We start from the raw sequence: 18,517 nt of genomic DNA, 5'->3' as shown, positions 1-18,517 counted from the left end.
TCTCAAAACTGAAGCCCATAGCTATACAAGTTTAACAGTTATTCATAACACATTTAAACAGTAAGGTTTGCATTTGTTCCCAAATTGTTATATAACATGTAATGTTATTCACCATCAATCACTTTACATTGAGAAGCGATTTGAAACCTGCAGGTGCTGCTTTCAGCTGGGGAGATCATTATCACTTTCTACTCACCCACATTAAAGTAAAGGAGTCTTAATGGAAGAAATGCAAAAACCACCCTACTGTTCCAGCCCACAAGGAACACATGCAAAGATAGTGCTGCTGACAATAGCTTTGCAAGGGCTTGCAAAAGCTATATTGGTCCTGTAGCAGTGATTGCATTGTGAAGACTACCCTTTCAGAAGGTGCAAATGTATATTACAGAATCTAAAATGGAGTCTTCATTTAGGATTGCACAACCTGTGTTGGAGCACTAGCCATATTTATGATGCTTTAATGGCAATAAGGAATCTTGTCTTACCAGGCATGATAGCTGGATATGTCATATTAGCTTTTTACCAGGATGCATTCCATTGAATTTTATGGGCATAGTCTGCCAAAGTGAGATGGCACCATATCAGATTTGATCAGTTTTTGGTCTGCTCTATCAAATTTATTGGCCCATATACAATGGGGGTAATTAGGTATGTTTTCCAGTTTTGTGGTGAAATATAAACTCATTTAGTAAGGGTTAATTGTAATGTATTCATTTACTAATTTTGTAATTGTGCAAATACCTAAATTGTACAATTTCTAATTGTGAATTAACATAGAGCACTTTGATTTATAAAATCAAAAAAGCATTTATGTTTACAGACCTAATGTACTTACCTTAATTTACAGTAGCTTACAGAAATAGATCAGGGTTTCGTACCTTGGTGTTAGTTGCAAGCCAGCCATTGTCTAGCCATGTTTTAATGCAATCTTCAGGTTTGAACAATACCAGTAGCAGGCTGACTAATATATTGAACAGGAGCATCAGCACTGGTATTGTTTAGAGCGCTAGTTTTTTGTAGTTTAACTGTTTGGGGTGTAAAACGACTAGTATGTATTGTACTCATAGACGTTGCATACTAAAAAATACAGTTTTGTCATTCAATTCATGGAACAGGAAAGCTTGTTTTTTTAAAATACATCTTATTTATTTATAGTTTTTTTTTCTTGCCTGTTTGACAAAAATATTCCAGATCTGGGATTTCGTGTAATCTGGCACAAATTAACCCCCCATTTATACTCTTACACACTGCCCTGCTAGCCAAGTTTACATTTCTAATATTTTGAGTGCTTCCTTCTTAATTCTCATACAACAAAACAAAAAAGTTGTGGCCATTTTGGTTTGATTTAATGCCAAACATTGACTAAAGCCAAAGAATGAAACACAAATGTTTTTCTGAACCCAATTTAAATGGATGTTTGTCAGAGAAGTGAACTGAAGCAAACTGTGATTGGACTAAAAGACACGACGATATGGCATTGTAAAACACTTCATTGACAACATGTTATTAAATGTCAGAGCAAGAATGCTGAAAGCACTACATAAACAATTATTCATTGTTTTCTGTACCAGTGCTCATTTTGCTTAGATTTTAATGTGATTGGTCACATTTTCAATTTTTTTATTTTTTTACAGCTCTTCAAAGTTACAAAATATCATAACATTTTGGATTATTTCCATTTCATATGTTATTTTGCAATATATAATTACATCTTGCTTACTTGGCATACTTCTAATATTTGCTCCAACTAGATTAGATTTTGTTTGTATTTATTAAACAGTATTCATGGGTCTAGGTGAGGTGTTCAAAAATCAAGTTCATTATGATTTGCCAACATAAGAAACCTAAGATTTGAATTAAAGAAGTAGGCTTTTCTGTTCCTGTTGCTAAGAATATTAGCATTTTATGAGTTCACACTACTGGAGGAAATATACTGGGTTGCTAACATAAGACTCATCAGGGCACTTTTTCACACAGTAGGCACAGCTTGACATTCAGTACTAATTTTAGTGAACTTCCAGATCAGTTCTTTTGTGACACATAGAAGGCTGTCTGCTGCTTTGTAGTCTTTTTACCATTGACTACAATACTTTATGGAATAGTGGTCAAAGTACAAGACCATAAGTGAGGAGCTCCTGGCTTTGACTGACTCCCAGCACTGTCACAGACTCTTCGTGTGTCCTTGGGAAAGTCGCTTGACCTGCCTGTACCTTGGGTTCCATCAGCTGTCTGTCAAATTAGGTAGAAGCAGAACTCCACCATTATTGAGATGTTGCATCCCAGCTCTGCCATATCCCGCATAAACAATGTACCTGCATAAATGTACTTCCTTTTTTTTATTGAAAATTTCATTTAACATTTAGGCAGCTGAATGTGACACATTTGAACCAGAGTGACTAAATACAGTGTCAGAAAAATTCTATTTCTACAAATATGAAGGGTAAGTTGGGTAAATACATAACCTTCATAAAATGGTGAAGAATGGGAAAGAACAACATTGTTTCATTTTCTGTAAACCTACCATTTTGTTACATGGATTAGAGTGACTACATAGCTATAACAGGCAATCTCCACATTACCTTCTCCACCATTCATCCCCTTCCCTGGGGCACATTCTCTCCCACTCTCCATGCAGTGTGTGACCCTTGTTTGCAACAATTAAGACTGTAAAACACAAGATGTGCCCTCCTGACCTGCTCAACGAACCAGAGCAGATACAAATAGTTTTCTGTCTTAGTTAAAACCTAATTGAGGTTTATATCATTTTAAATCAATATGATAGATGAGAGGAAAAGGTTGTGGTTAAACATGGGAGACCTCTAAACACCTCCTAACCTCATGAAGAGGATCATATTAAACTGTCACTTGTTCTTCCTTGGGACTTCATTGCTGGGAATTCTCATTTCCCCCCACTATTATTAAGATGTATTACATTTTTAACTAAGGGCTGTTTTTTGTTTGTTTTGTTTTTTGCATAGATTGCATAATACCATCTATATTATCATAATACCACCTGTTTTCTTTGTTACATTATATCCCAAAGGCTTCTGTGTATCAACAAATGTAGGCTTTAATCTTTAAATATATTTCAAGCACTCAGCCTGAATTGAATGGCAAAAACAGGATAAGGTTCATATGCTTGTAAGCCATTTATTTTAGATGTATTTTATACAGCCACAAATGGAATATAGAATTTTTTAGGCCTTTTTTAAAAATGAAATTCAAACTCCTTTGATTTAGGTATTTGACAGAGTGGTTAATATTTATGACAGTGAATTAAATCCATGTAGCCAAATTAGATTCATAAAAGAATGCCCCATCTGAGGGAAAATATTTTGCTCATTTAATATGATTGACTAACCATTCACTAACACGACTTTTCATTTTTTAGACAAATTTGTATGACTGTAAGCCGAAGATGGCCTGAAAGCCTTTTACTGTCTGTTTAGTCTCTATGTTCAGGAATATTACACCTTCCATCCTAATGTTAATCTTTAAAATGCCATTTCAGATGTTCAGGAATATTACACCTTCCATCCTAATGTTAATCTTTAAAATGCCATTTCAGAAAACAGTACGAAAACAATTTCCCTCAAGTGATAAAGTTTGTCATAATTAGAAACTGGTGAGTTTTGTCAGATTAGTCATCTTTGCAGTGTTGCAATACTATTTATAGGAATCGCACATAGGATGCCCCCCAAGGTCACATTATGGTTGGTTGTAACCATTTTTTTTTTTTTTTCACAAACATGGTGAAAACTAATGCTTCGATTTTCAATTGACTTGGCAGCGTGAAAGCCCTGCCAGTGGACAGGTGTGTGTTGGTGTGGGGAACAGTAGGTTGGCAGATAGGGGGTTACATTTCTGTAGTAGACAAGTGATTAAATGATTAGCTAGGCTCCAGCCACAGGTGTATAAAAATAGGTATTCACAAGTCCCCCGCTTGTGAGGAGTTTGGGCACTGGCAGGACAAAAGCGTGGACAAGCAGCAGCACCGGCAGAAGGGGATCCTAGATGTGAGGAATGTGGATACTTCAGGCATGTCTATGAAGGGACTGATGGAGAAACACCCTCTGGTGGGAGGCCTACGGTCGGGGTGAGGTGAGCACAGTGGAGGAGTGGCCCCTTTGGGAGGTCCAACCCCAGCTACCTGCCCAGAAGAGCCGGATGGAGGACGCGCTTCTATGGTGCAGAGCCCGGTCACTACACCAGGTGCTACCTCCTTTCACAGTGAAGGGGAGTTTCCACCTGCCCCAAAGAGGAAGATTGGGAGGAGTGGCCGGTCTCCAGCTACACATCAGAGAGCAGCTGGGATATCTCTCTCGGTCTCGCTCTCTCTCTCTCGCTCTCTCTCTCGGCTTCGTGTTGGTGCCACGCCTGCGGGGAGCCTCAATCCTGTGGAAAAACATTTTAAAATACATGCCAACTAAGTGATCCACTGTGGTAGAGAAGTCTTGAAGCCATATCAATGAACTACTAAACCTCCACATGGCAAAATGGTAAAATGTAAGCAATCGAGCGAAATGATTTAAATTGTCATAGCTTGTGTATGTGTTTCTACCAGTTATAGAAGATAATCTCTTAATGCAAGCTCGAAGCATGAAGCTTTTACCAATAAATAAAACTGATTTTGGAAGTTTACCATTGTGTGTTTTCAAGAAGTACTGTACCGGTCTGATGAATATTTATGAAGTTTAACGTTATTGAAAGGCATAGCATACCACATACTATCAACTGTGTGGTAACAGAATCTGTGTGGGAGGGCATGTCATTTTCTCCTTTTGTAGTCTACTCTTTACACAATATTCCTGTTCTTAAGGTGCAGGTCCCTTTAAATCGAATGCTTTTTGTATCTCTGTATCTGGCTCTTATTTGCACAAAACCTTTTCAAACACTGTTTCTTACTAATTAACGTCTAGTCGTTAATTTGCACATTATAAACATCCAAGCAGTTAAGCAGTTGGCTCTACTTTTATCTTGTAAGGCAAGGCAATTTTAATTACCATTATCCCAAGCTCTAATACTGGCTTAAGATGGAAAAATCAATTATTGGTGTACAGTACAGTCCACTCCGTCACTCCTGCAAAACGGCAACAATTATGTTTTTGATTAGAAAAACAAACAACAAAAAAAAACAAGAAACAAAAGCTGTCAGTGCCCATGTCTTTAAACTCACAAGATTTAAAAAGGTTACTTTTATTTCTTTATTTTTTACCAAAATTAACCGCAAAGTACATTCCAATGTCTTGCAACTGTTCTTCTGCCATATTTCTTTTTTTGTGCCAAGCGGTATGTTTTTGCAAATTTAGTGAGGAGATTGCGCGAAGATCTAAGATCAGGCCCCATGATTGTTACAATTTAATGTTATTCTTTCTTTATCGAGTTGTGTAGTAAGCTTGTGTACAGCTGCTACAGTACATTCATTCATAAATTATTTTAACGTAATAGTATAATATACATTATTTAAGCTTTACTTTACAAAACTAAAACCATCGTGTAAAAATAACTTTGGTCACATTTCTGGAAAGGTTTTTTTTTTTTTCTTGTATCCACTGAAACAGAACTAATGTGCATGATTCAGGTTTTCCTCAAGGATTCACCTGTACTTTGTACCAACCATTTTCCCCTCTATCCTGACAAACTTCCCAGTCCCTACTGAAGAGAAGCATCCCCATAACATGCTGCCACCACCATGCTTGACAGTTGGGATGGTGTTGACTGGATGATGTTTAGTGCTGGGCTTACACCAGACGTAACGCTTGGAATTTAGACTGAAAAGTTACATTTTTGTCTCGTTTGACCACAAAACCTTTTTTACATGTCTGCAATCTCATCTACATGCTTTTTTGCAAACTCCATACATGCTTTAAGATGTCGCTTTTTGAGTAATGGCCTCTTTCTTGCCACCCGTCCATACAGGCCAGCTTTGTTTGGTTATGTAGTAAGTTTGTGTACAGATGCTACAGTACATTCATTCATAAATTATTTTAACTTGATAGTACAGTTTACACTATTTAAGCTTTACTTTACCAAACAGAAACCAAGGTGTAAAAATAACTCTGGTCACATTTCTGGAAAGGTTTTTTTTTTTTCTTGTATCCACTGAAACAGAACTAATGTGCATGATTCAGACTTAATGAATATGTAATCAAGGTTTATATATATATACAGTGGCTTGCAAAAATATTCAGACCCCTGACCAATTCTTTCATATTACTAAATTACAAATGGTACATTGAAATTTCATTCTGTTCGATATTTTATTTTAAAACACTTGAACTCAAAATCAATTATTGTAAGGTGACATTGGTTTTATGTTGGGAAATATTTTTAAGAAAAATAAAAAAACTGAAATATCTTGCTTGCATAAGTATTCAACCCCTGTGCTGTAGAAGCTCCCAGTTTGCACCTATGAAAGAAATTGCCCTAACGAGGACACAATTACCTTACCATTGGCCTCCACCTGTGAACCATTAAAGTTGCTGTCACATTTTCTGAATAAAAAGCCCACTGTTGAAGGATCATTGGTAAGGCTGTGAATCTGAAGGAAAATGAAGACCAAAGAGCATTCTACAGAAGTTAGAGATAAAGTAATACAAATGCATAGATTAGGGAAAGGGTACAAAATAATATCCAAGTGTTTGGATATCCCAGTGAGCACAGTTGGATCAATAATCAGGAAGTGGAAGCTGCATCACACCACCCAAGCACTGCCAAGAAAAGGCCGTTCCTCAAAACTCAGCACTCAAACAAGAAGGAGACTTGTGAGAAAAGTCACAGAGAGGCCAACAATCACTTTGAAGGAGCTACAGAGTTCAGTGGCTGAGAGTGGAGTAATGGTGCACCAGTCAACCATATCAAGAGCTCTGCATAACACTGGCCTGTATGGGAGGGTGGCAAGAAAGAAGCCGTTACTCAAAAAGTACCATCTGAAAGCATGTCTGGAGTTTGCCAGAAAGCATGAGAGTGACCCAGCTGCGATGTGGGAAAAGGTTTTGTGGTCAGATGAGACCAAGATAGAGCTTTTTGGCCAAAACTCAAAGCGCTATGTGTGGCGCAAACCTAACACTGCCCATGCCTCAAGACACACCATCCCTACAGTGAAGTATGGTGGTGGCAGCATCATGCTGTGGGGATGCTTCTCATCAGCAGGGACTGGGCATCTTGTTACAATTGAAGGAAGAATGGATGGAGCAAAATACAGGAAAATACTGCAAGAGAATCTGCTTCAGTCTGCTAAAAAACTGAAGCTTGGGAGGAAATTTACCTTTCAGCAGGACAATGATCCCAAGCACAAGGCCAAAGCAACATTGGAGTGGCTCAAGAACAAAAAGGTGAATGTCCTACAGTGGCCCAGTCAAAGTCCTGATCTCAATCCCATTGAGAATCTGTGGCACTATTTGAAAATTGCGGTCCACAAGCGTCGTCCAACCAACCTGAACAACCTGGAGCAAATCTGCCAAGAAGAATGGGCCAAAATCACTCCAACACTGTGTGCAAAGCTGGTACATACTTACCCCAAAAGACTTAAAGCTGTTATTGCAGCGAAAGGTGGCTCTACCAAATATTAATGTGTGGGGGTTGAATACTTATGCAAGCAAGATATTTCAGTTTTTTATTTTTCTTAAAAATATTTCCCAACATAAAACCAATGTCACCTTACAATAATTGATTTTGAGTTTCAGTGTTTTAAAATAAAATATCGAACAGAACGAAATTTCAATGTACCATTTGTAATTCAGTAATATGAGAGAATTGGTCAGGGGTCTGAATACTTTTGCAAGCCACTGTATATATATATATATATATATATATATATATATATATATATATATATATATATATATATATATATTTAATTCCACCGTCCCCCAGTCTCCCTGGAGGGACGGATTTTTGTACGCTTTACATACAAAACAAACTAAAATTAACGAAAACAAATTAAACAAACAAAAATTAATGAACAAAATTGTAACAAAAATAGGACCGTGGACCGATAGTAATTGCTCGGACTATGTGATTAGAGCCAGGTACAGGGTACTTAAGGAAAGCAACCAGATTGCTCAGACTGTGTGTAGCTGTAGAGTGAGGAGCTCGGTGTTATGGTGAAGTAAAAACCTATGTTTGATTTTTATAAAAATCTGTATGAGAGTTTGTTTTGGGTTATATGTCGGGTAAACAGCTTAGCTGTCCTGCTTTTTAGTCAGGGACCTGCATACATTTAGTTAGTGCTCAATGAGAGCTAGGTGTTTGTTTGTTTTTGTTGGTTTGATTTATTTTTTAATAAAAGTGTGCGAAAGTGCTTTAAAAATCAAGTTTTTATTTCTGGGTCACATTCTTAAAGGGGCACGAACCCGATCTACGGCCAATCTGTTCACATCCTGTTCACATATATATATATATATATATATATATATATATATATATATATATAATATATATACACACACACACACACACACAGAGTGCCTATAGAAAGTTTACAACCCTTTCAGAATTTTCACCTTTTGTTGCCTTATAGCCTGGAATTAAAATGCATTAAAATAGTTTTTTTTTTTGTTTGTTTCATTTATCTACACATCCTACCCCACAACTTCCAAGTGAAAAAAAAAAAATATTCTAGAAATTTGTAGAAAATTAATTAAAAATAAAAACTGAAATAGCTTGGCTGGATAAGTGTCCACCCCCTTGTAATAGCAATCCTAAATTAGCTCAGGTGTAACCAATCACCTTCAAAATCATGCATCAAGTTAAGTGGCCTCCACCAGTGTTAAATTGTAATGATTCACATGATTTCGGGATAAATTCAGCAGTTCCTGTAGGTTCCCTCTACTGGGTAGTGAATTTCAAAGCAAAGACTCAACCGTGAGCAACAAGGGCTTTCAAAAGAACTCCAGGACAAAGTTGTTGAAAGGCACAGAGCAGGGGATGGGTATTAAAAAAATATCAAAGGCCTTGAATATGCCTTGGAGCACGGTCAAGATGATTATTAAGAAGTGGAAGGTGTATGGCACCACCAAGACCCTGCCTAGATCAGGCCGTCCCTCCAAACTGGATGACCGAGCAAGAAGGAGGCAGATATGAGAGGCTACCAAGAGGCCAATGACAACAGATTTATGGCCAAGACTGGTCAAAGTGTACATGTGACAACAATAAAGAAAGCCCACCTTGAATGTCGTTTGAAGTATGCAAAAAAAGACGGGAGATTCTGTAGCCATGTGGCAAAAAGTTTTGTGGTCTGACGAAACTAAAATGGAACTTTTAAAATGCAAAGCGTTATGTTTGGTGCAAACCCAACACAGCCCATCACCCAAAGATCACCATCCCTACTGTGAAGCGTGGTGGAGGCAGCAACATGTTATGGGGATGTTTCTCATCGGCAGGGACTTGGACAATTGTCAGGATAGAAAGAAAATGAATGGAGCAAATTACAGAAAAGTTCTTGAGGAAAACTTGCTGCCCTCTGCAGGAAAGCTGAAACTGGGACGGAAGTTCACCTTTCAGCATGACAATGACCCAAACCACACAGCCAAAGCTACACTGTAGTGGCTAAGGAACACAAAGGTAAATGTCCTTGAGTGGCCCAATTAGAGCCCTGACCTAAATCCAATCAAAAATGTGTGGCAATACTTGAAGATTTCTGTCAATCAACGCTCCCCAAGGAACTTGACAGAGCTTGAACAGTTTTGTAAAGAAACATTGTCAAGTACTGCCAAATCTAGGTGTGCAAAGTTGGTAGAGACCGAACTCAACAGACTCACAGCTGTAATTGCTGCCAAAAGTGCTTCCACCAAGTATTAACTCAGGCAGGTTGAGACTTATCCAATTATGATCTTTCAGTTTTGTATTTTTAATATATAATTTTTTTCTCAATAAAAACTTTTTTCCCCTTAACAGTGTGGAGTATGGTGTGCAGATATGTGGAAAAGAATCATCATTTAAATGCATGAAACTCTGAGACACTGATACAACAAAATGTGAAACAAGTTCAAGGGGGTGCAGACTTTCTATAGGATATATATATATATATATATATATATATATATATATATATATATATATATATATATATATATATATATATATATATATAATCACGGACTAGACCTAGACCTCAAGATCTAAATCGATTTTGACGGGGTGTTTTTTATTTTTTTTGTAAATTGTACATTTTATAATATTTACAGTCAATGCAAAGAAAAAAAAAATAGAACCTATTAATTTTAAACATAAGGCATACAGTAGGAAAGAGCTTCTGCCTCTCTGTCTGCCTGTCTATTACCTTGATGTTTCCTTTTATGGTTGAAGCACCTCTAGATGGAGTAAGATCAGTCTAAGGTTCAGACTTACTATTTCTGAATTTCATAAAGGCTACCCTCCTGGAAATCTCAGCAAATGCTGGTTTGCTTGTGACCGTAAGCAGCAACTCTTATGTAGAGATATTAATATCAACTTGTTACCTACCTAAGGAGATCAAGAATAACAAGGAATAACCTTCAACTTTTCACCAGAACTCATTTTTTAATCAATGTATTTTTTTTTCCTTATTAAAATTGCAAAGACAAATTGTGCAAATTCGTTGTACTGTAACAATACAATGATTCTCTTATTTCATTACAGCAATACAAATGGCAGGAAAGTGGGCAGGATTGTCAAAAAACAGTGTTATTGTATCGAACTCGTGGTATACTAACGTCAATAGGTTAATTCTTTGAAATTCGGTCGATCAGGTCGTTAATGAAGGCATTTCTCATTAAAAAGCTTAATTGGGTCGCAAGTCACCTACATCACTTTCTGTCTCAACAACTCAATAAGGGGAACTCGTTAACCAAAATGCATGTTAACGGGATCAAGAAAAATGAATGGAAGCATAATTCACTGTTATAGAAAGGGAGACAGCGCTACCACCAATGAGCAGCAGCCAAATGGAAATAAAAAATAAAGGAAATATCTATGTTGTGCATAATTTGTAAACGTAATTTAAGATTGTGCATTTTGTCATGTAGAATGTATATTTATTTACAACATTTCACATATAAAATGCTGATTTATGATTATCTGACGTGTGGGTAAAAACTAGATGGCACAGATAAAAAACAAAAAAAATTAAACCCCAATAATCATTTATCCTCTTTTGGGGGGGAATTTTGCCACAACTTACTATATACCACTCTTTTAATGTGCATTTTGCATTCTTATTTTGGTTTGAAATCTACTTTTGCCTGTATTTTATTATGTACGATTGTAGGCTATAAAGAAGTACATTTGAAGTGTGATTTGTGTTTGTAGTTCTTAGCTATATTATACATGTATACCATGTGTGTAACACTTCATTGTGTATTTATTAAGCATTTAAAATGACGATACTAAGTACACAGTTTGTTTATAATTAATTGTTTGGTGAATTTTCTAATCATGCATTTTCTCTGGTACTCTTTGCTCGCCTCCACTATAAATAAACTCAGCATGATTAGAAGTAGCCACCTAACACTTACAGTAGTATAAGAACATTTTATATGCATACAAACGTATGAAGGTGAAAGTGTACATTGTACATAAAGTGTGTAGGCGGTGGGGGGGAGTCTCACTCAGTAAATACGTTTTGGCAAATTCCACGTCAATGATTTCGAATAATTTCCTGGTTCTTTGCTGTGTGTTCTTGATGCCTGTTCTTCATTCTTGTGTGGATTAGACACAGGTGTTAAAAGCCAAGGACACATTTAGCAAATCTACAATCACCTAAGGAAACTTTATTGTAATAACTAATAATGCCGTTTTCTATACCAAGATTTCAGTTGTATAATTCAAATAAAATCTACAGTAGAGGTCTACTGTCATATAATGTATGTATGCAGAATTCAAGTTGCATTGATAATTTCTTGGTAGTCTCTCTCTCTCTCTCTCTCTCTCTCTCTCTCTCTCTCTCTCTCTCTCTCTCTCTCTCTCTCTCTCTCTCTCTCTCTATTGTCAGCCATGGTCTGTTAAATTTCTAATTTCAACATGAGTTATCTATGGTTAAGTTAAATAAAACCTTCCTTTTCCAAGTGCAAATTAACTTCTGATAAATTATGACAATTAACTAGGATTTGCTTTTAAATTCCCATTTCACAAATCAATATAATTTTGGAAATCACATCAGGATGATTATTTAATAGCGAAATAGGCATAACAACCACTTGAAAATGCCAAAATCAATGCTGCATACCGATTTCTTGATTAACACTGGAGTTATCATTTATGACCTTTTGAAAGTCCTGCCCAGTGTACCTTAAGGAGAACTAAATCAAGTAAGATGGAAATGTAAACAAACATGGATCACTGGTTTCATTTCATTATGTCCAGGAGCAGTGTCGAATGGGTCATGACCTTTTGGCTCTTGCTTAACTGCCAGCTATGTTTAGTATGAGCACAATCGAGTAAACTTCCTCTTGCTGAAAATACCTGTTATCTCAAAAGAAACTATTTAGGCCTAAATCCTGGGGAAATGAGATTACTACTAAAGATCAATGGAGAGGAATTCATTGCTGTATTTCTATACCACAGTAAGAACAGACTACTATAGTAATTGAGAACCATAGCTATGGACTTGTTCCCTACTATTCTGCTTTAAAAACTCTAAGATGCATTTTAGGTTCAGACCTAACATTATCAAAGTCAAGGTAATATAATATTAAAACATGTGAATCAAGAGACAAGCATTCAAAATGTTACTGGTACTAGTTGTTTTCATTTGTCTCATATCAAGTCAAGAACTTCATCGAGGACAAATTCTAGAGTACTGTATTAAGACAAAGTAGTCATTTCACAAAATAGATCAAATGTATTTAAAAAATGGGGATTAATTGTCCTGCACCACTATTTATTCTTTGGTTATTTTGAAAGTTTTTATTATTATTATTATTATTATTATTATTATTATTATTATTATTATTATTATTATTATTATTATTATTTCCTTTTCATTTTCCAGTACAATTGACGTCATAAGTGAAAGTTCTTGTCGTCCTGAGTTATATTTATCTCATTACGATATTTTTTCACAGATTAATAGATGAATGTCAAAATAACCCAGCATTTAACACATTTAAAACTGCATTTGTTTTGCCTCAGATGTAAAGGAGCATCACACTATGGCCTCTCTGGAGAGCGAAAGCGACGCTCCCAGGATGATGACTGCACAGGCTGCACGTCAGAGCTCAGTGTAGCCACCCTGCCCTCAGATTTCCCAACCTCCGCAGCTGTAGCCTTAGTGACTGACGAGTCTGGTCTTGTTAACCCTGCCTTTGACCCAAGCGTGGAAGACAGCCAGTCAGACAACAGTTGCCTTCTCGCCAGATCTAACACCAAAAAAAGTATGTGCAAAAAGTGATTCATTATTGTTGAAAAGGATTTTTATTTTGCATACTCAGGAAACTGGTAGATCTGTTACAAGTTACCATAAAACACATGATTGAATGTTGTACTATATGTACATGAGAATTTTTAAATAAAATATACTTTATGTATACATTCTGTGTTTTAAATCACGTAAAAGTTGTCCTATACTGCAAGCTCCTGTTGTAAATTGTTGATCTTGAATGTATTATCACCCACCTATCAAAGAAAATGGCACATGGCTGGTTAGGCAGAGCAGGCAAATTTCAGAAAATGTCTTTCATTTCTGTCCATTGTGACTCAAAGGTAGAGCAGTTCTGCTGATTTTAAAAGTAGGAAGTTGTCTAGTCCAGGAATGTCTTGCTGCAGGTTCTTTCTAAGACTGAACTCTATCTTAATGTCTTGCTTTCTCTCTACAGTCCGCCATTTTGAAAGTTCTGCCATGAGAAGCAGGTCTTTCAAACGGTTAAACCGAGCATTCAGTGTCCTCCGGAGAACCAAAAGTGGTACTGCCGTTGTCAACGAGAGTGCCGAGGAAAGAGACAATGAGAGGAATGCAAATGTTCCCGAGGAAGGTAATGATCTTGCTTATTGGGCTTCAGGCAAGAATGTGATTCATTCTAATGCTGTAAAAATATGTAAGTGTGTGTTTTCAATTAAGGCACCTACTGATTTTGTTAAGGTCTTTTTTATGGAATTTCCTGTGTTTTAACAGTAGTAGTTAAAGACCCCTTTTAGATGAAGCTGTACTATAGTTCAAAATATTCAAGTTTTTGAATAACTCACAAAGCAAAATCAATTCCTGAAAAATAAAGCATTGCAGAATGTAATCAAATATTTATCTTCGCCAAGCTTTGAGCATGGTTTCAAGGGATTGGAAAAAGTAACTATGTTGAATAGTGTTCTTGTTATTTATTAAAAGGTTGTACAGAACACACTGGTAAATTGACTGCACTGGTACTTGGTGAGCTGATATTGCTGCATCCAAAACACACCAACCAGAATGGCTTAGTTATTAAAGTGCTTTGTATCTTGGAGATTGACAGTTTAAATCCCAGATGGCATAGACTGGAACTTGTTAGTTTTTGAAAGGAATGTTTTTGTGGCAGACTTGCAGGTAAATACTGTCTTGGCACAGCTACTGCTTCTACCAGGACCCCTGGTAATATGGTGACAGGTATGGTCAGCAACATTGCACTGCAGTGGAGGCTTAAAGTTTTGTACAGGGAATAGGGAGAAAATTGAGAAAAAGAAAATGAAATCCATAAATAATGCAAATACTGGACATGCAAATATTAGCCCTTCTGCAGAACAGAAAATACAAGTAATAACACAACCTTGGCCAGTTTGTTAACTCTTTGCACCCAAAGACAAAATTCATGGCTCCTGACTAAAGAATGAATTAATTGGTAAACATGTATTTATTTATTTGGTATGAAAGTGACCTCTGCGGTGTAAGGGTGGTAGTGCATGTAAGGTCTAGCGTGTATTCCTTTTTAGAGAGGTTCCAAACTTGCCCCCAAATCCCCACCTGTACACTAGGCTGTCTCGCCCCGTTGATCTCCGCTTCTCAGTTTGGAACACTGGCACCCGCTGGACTGCTTCACTATGTAGTTTTACCACACACACACAAACAAAAGGAAGCTGTAGAAATAAATTGTATAATAAAGCATATTGTTGTTTTGTCTAGTATTGGCTTAGCCTTCCTTTTGCACTAAAGAGAGTCTCCTATAGTCTATCCGTAAACCTCTTAAGAAAACATGCAGAACCAAAGATACTATTTCAGGATTGTTTTTCTAATCCTACCTCTTTATTTACATCTTCACTAAAACCGTTTTCAGATCAATCGTGTGTTCTGCTTAAATCATGTTTGAGCAAGCAAGTTTCTGTTAGAAAGAAATTCCCCATTCTGTGTTTTTCCATTGCTGTTATAGCACTGGTATGCAAACTCAGTATCAGCTCCTTATCTGTAATGTTTGCAAATCAGGTAATGCCAGTTTGTTGATTTACAGTAAATAGACAAGCCTTTATTGAAACTCCTATTTATCTTTAGCTGAATATCAAATGAGATAATAATGTATGAAAACTTTGCTGAGTGGGCTAATAATTTTGGTGAATATTTGAAATTAAGTGGGGTGGTCACATGTGGATGTATGGCATGTCCTACCAATCCAAAATGTAGCCTTGGGAGCCATAGTTGTAGCTTGGCCCAGTAGTAAGGTTATTACATAATTATGTATTTAGACAGGTTGGCAGGTATGACAGCAGTGACAACATTTTCTTATACATGTCCTCAGGTGGTGAGAGAATTACAAGAATATGTATAGGAGTACACTATATATATGTCTACAATGATATATATATATATATATATATATATATATATATATATATATATATATATATATTTTTTATATATATATATATATATATATATATAATATATATATATAAGTCTTTATTTTTTATATATATATTTTTTTTTTTTTTTTTTTTTTTTTTTTTTTTTTTTGATAGCAATAGCCAGTCATAAGGGGACTGAGGCAATAAATACATAAGTAAAATAAGAGATACAGCCAGTAAAGGAATTCTTCAGGGTCGTCTCAATAGACAGGAGGGGCTTTCATGCATGTGTTTTTAAATATTGAATTAAATATTTCTGGGTTTTTGTTTTGTTTTTGTTTGTTTTTTTGGCCCTACAGTTTTAGCCTTCCCACAGTTGCATCACCTGATCCCTGATGGTGAAATCACCAGTATCAAGATCAGTCGTTCTAACCCCAGTGAAGCACTGGCTATCAGCATTGTAGGGGGCAATGAGACCCCCTTGGTCCACATCCTCATTCAAGACGTGTATCGAGAAGGGATCATTGCCAGGGATGGGAGGTTGTTGCCGGGAGACATGATACTAAAGGTTTGTCTTCATGTTGCACAAACCACCAGAGCTTAATACATTTCTGAAGCATCTAACTAAATGTACACAAGGGAGGAAGATTACTTAAGGAACTGTGTGATGTTGACTGTAATGCGAGATGTAAATTAATCTTTTTAGATTTAAATTAAATTGGCAAAGTGTACATCAAGGAAGTATATTTAATAGAATTTTTTTAGTAGAAATACATAGATAATTAGTAAATATATTAAATATTAGTACAATGTTCAAATATCACGTTATAATGTCATACTTTTAAACTGACTCTTTGGAGCAATACTGTTTATTAATCTGTTTATTAATTTATTAAAGATTATTATTATAAAACACATTTGCTTTGGCCAAACCCTTTATTGCTAAATGTTCTCAATCCAGTGCATAAATAAATAAATAAATAAATAATAGTTGGAAAATGTAATGTGTTCCAGATAATATGACCTGGAAGAAATGCAACATTGATATAACAGCAGGTTACATTATATGTAAAAATGTGCCAGTCAAATACTATAAAAGTGGGAAATTTAAAGAGGTCTCTCCTTTTTGATTTTGTTTTTCCATGTAAAACAGTAGCAGAGAATATTCTGTGTATTAAAAAAGATGAATGTGTCATTGTGCATTATAATAGTGACCCTTATGGTGGATTACTATAATCGTATTATGATATTAAAAAAAAAAAAAATACAGACATACTGATTTTGATGATGACTATGGGCTGCATTTTTCTTTTAGGTCAATGGCATAGATATCAGAAGCGTGCCTCACTGCTATGCCTTGACGGTCCTTAAGCAGCCCTGCCAGCTGTTGAGACTGACTGTGCTTCGCGAGCAGAGGCACAGGTACCGCAACAGTGGGCTGTCATATCATGATAACTACAGTACCAGGGGCGACAGCTTCCATGTTAACTTGACCAAGAGATGCCGAGAGGAGCAGCTAGGGATTAAGCTGGTTCGGAGGCCCGATGAACACGGAGTGTTTATCTTTAATCTGCTGGAAGGTGGCTTGGCAGCGAGGGATGGGCAGCTTCAAGTGAATGACAGAGTACTGGCCATAAATGGACATGACCTTCGCAAAGGTTCTCCAGAACATGCTGCCTTGCTGATACAGGTTTGTGTGGTGAAAACTGTTTCTCTGATGATGAGCAGGGGCACTTTTATCCCCTGCTGGTGATGGGGTTATAGTTGTGGCACAGAGTTTTACATGTTATCTAGATAATGTATGCTTATTTAGTTGTGATGAAACTTGCTAAGGAAATACTTAAGTACCAAGAATATAAGAATCAGGGAGGCACTCTGTCTATATGTTTAATCTTGGTCTAAACAGAACTAAAGTGGGAGGTGCCACAGTTTGGTTAGACATGAAAATCAAATCAATCTTCTGTGTGTGTGTGAGAGAGTGCATTTAAGAATGTATGTGTTAGTTTACTTTTTACTTTAGTTTAGCCTAAGGTGATGACATATCAATGCAGCAAAGCAGTGGCAACAAATTGCTGTCCAATCAGATGGATTATTCTAATGAAATATAAGTACAGCTTTAACCTACAGTACATAAAAATGCTTAACATAAAAAGAACAGTCCTCCTCTAGTTTTCTGATCTCATGATCAATTCCGCATTTTTTAAATCCATTGATGGAAATGTCCGGTCTACTTTTAATGTTTTCAAGCTAGCTGGCTACATCACTGCACTCATGTCCTCTTCGATATCTGACACATTATTTCTCTTGTCCAGTGCTTCTTTAACTTGTTCTGTATAGCAGTCTGACAGAGAGCGAGATCGCTACGAGCAGTATATGCAACCCTCTGATTGATGGAGGTATTATTGGCGATCCAATCAAAATAGCCAATAAAGCATCAGCCTATTATACAGTATAGCCTAGGTTAAGATGTGTGCTGTTCTACACCTATTATACATATATGAATTATATATATGATCTATATATATATATAACTCGAGTTTCTATATAGATATAATATATTATATATATATAGAGTCAAAGAGCCAGCTGCCCTTTATATAAAAACTATATATATCAGCATATATTAAAATTAAAAAGCAAAAACTTGCCCTGAACCTTCTCGCGCCGCCCCAGGATACAGTCTGCGCCCCCCTGTTTGAGAACCGCTGCCTTAAATGAAACAGGTAGTCAGGAAAATGACTCATGCTAAAATGTTTGATTTAATGCTCAGCCATTTGCACAGTCATATTTAATTGGCAAA

At 36.4% G+C, this 18,517-nt stretch overlaps 1 protein-coding gene across 8 annotated transcripts in view; it reads left to right on the top strand.

Moving 5' to 3' along the window:
* LOC121319995 (E3 ubiquitin-protein ligase LNX-like) overlaps positions 1 to 18,517 on the top strand; it is a 58,251-nt gene that overhangs the window by 21,142 nt on the left and 18,592 nt on the right. For all 8 annotated transcript variants that reach the window (XM_041258074.1, XM_041258064.1, XM_041258095.1 and 5 more), the window contains 4 exons: positions 13,111 to 13,352; positions 13,794 to 13,949; positions 16,077 to 16,285; positions 17,033 to 17,407. In XM_041258074.1, coding sequence (XP_041114008.1) covers positions 13,111 to 13,352; positions 13,794 to 13,949; positions 16,077 to 16,285; positions 17,033 to 17,407 — 982 coding nt within the window. The remainder of the gene's footprint in view (positions 1 to 13,110; positions 13,353 to 13,793; positions 13,950 to 16,076; positions 16,286 to 17,032; positions 17,408 to 18,517) is intronic.

The sequence above is a fragment of the Polyodon spathula genome, chromosome 1 (assembly GCF_017654505.1).
Source record: "Polyodon spathula isolate WHYD16114869_AA chromosome 1, ASM1765450v1, whole genome shotgun sequence".
Taxonomy (NCBI): domain Eukaryota; kingdom Metazoa; phylum Chordata; class Actinopteri; order Acipenseriformes; family Polyodontidae; genus Polyodon; species Polyodon spathula.
The sequence above is the reverse complement of the archived record's forward strand: the minus strand, read 5'-3'. Positions and strand labels throughout refer to the sequence as shown.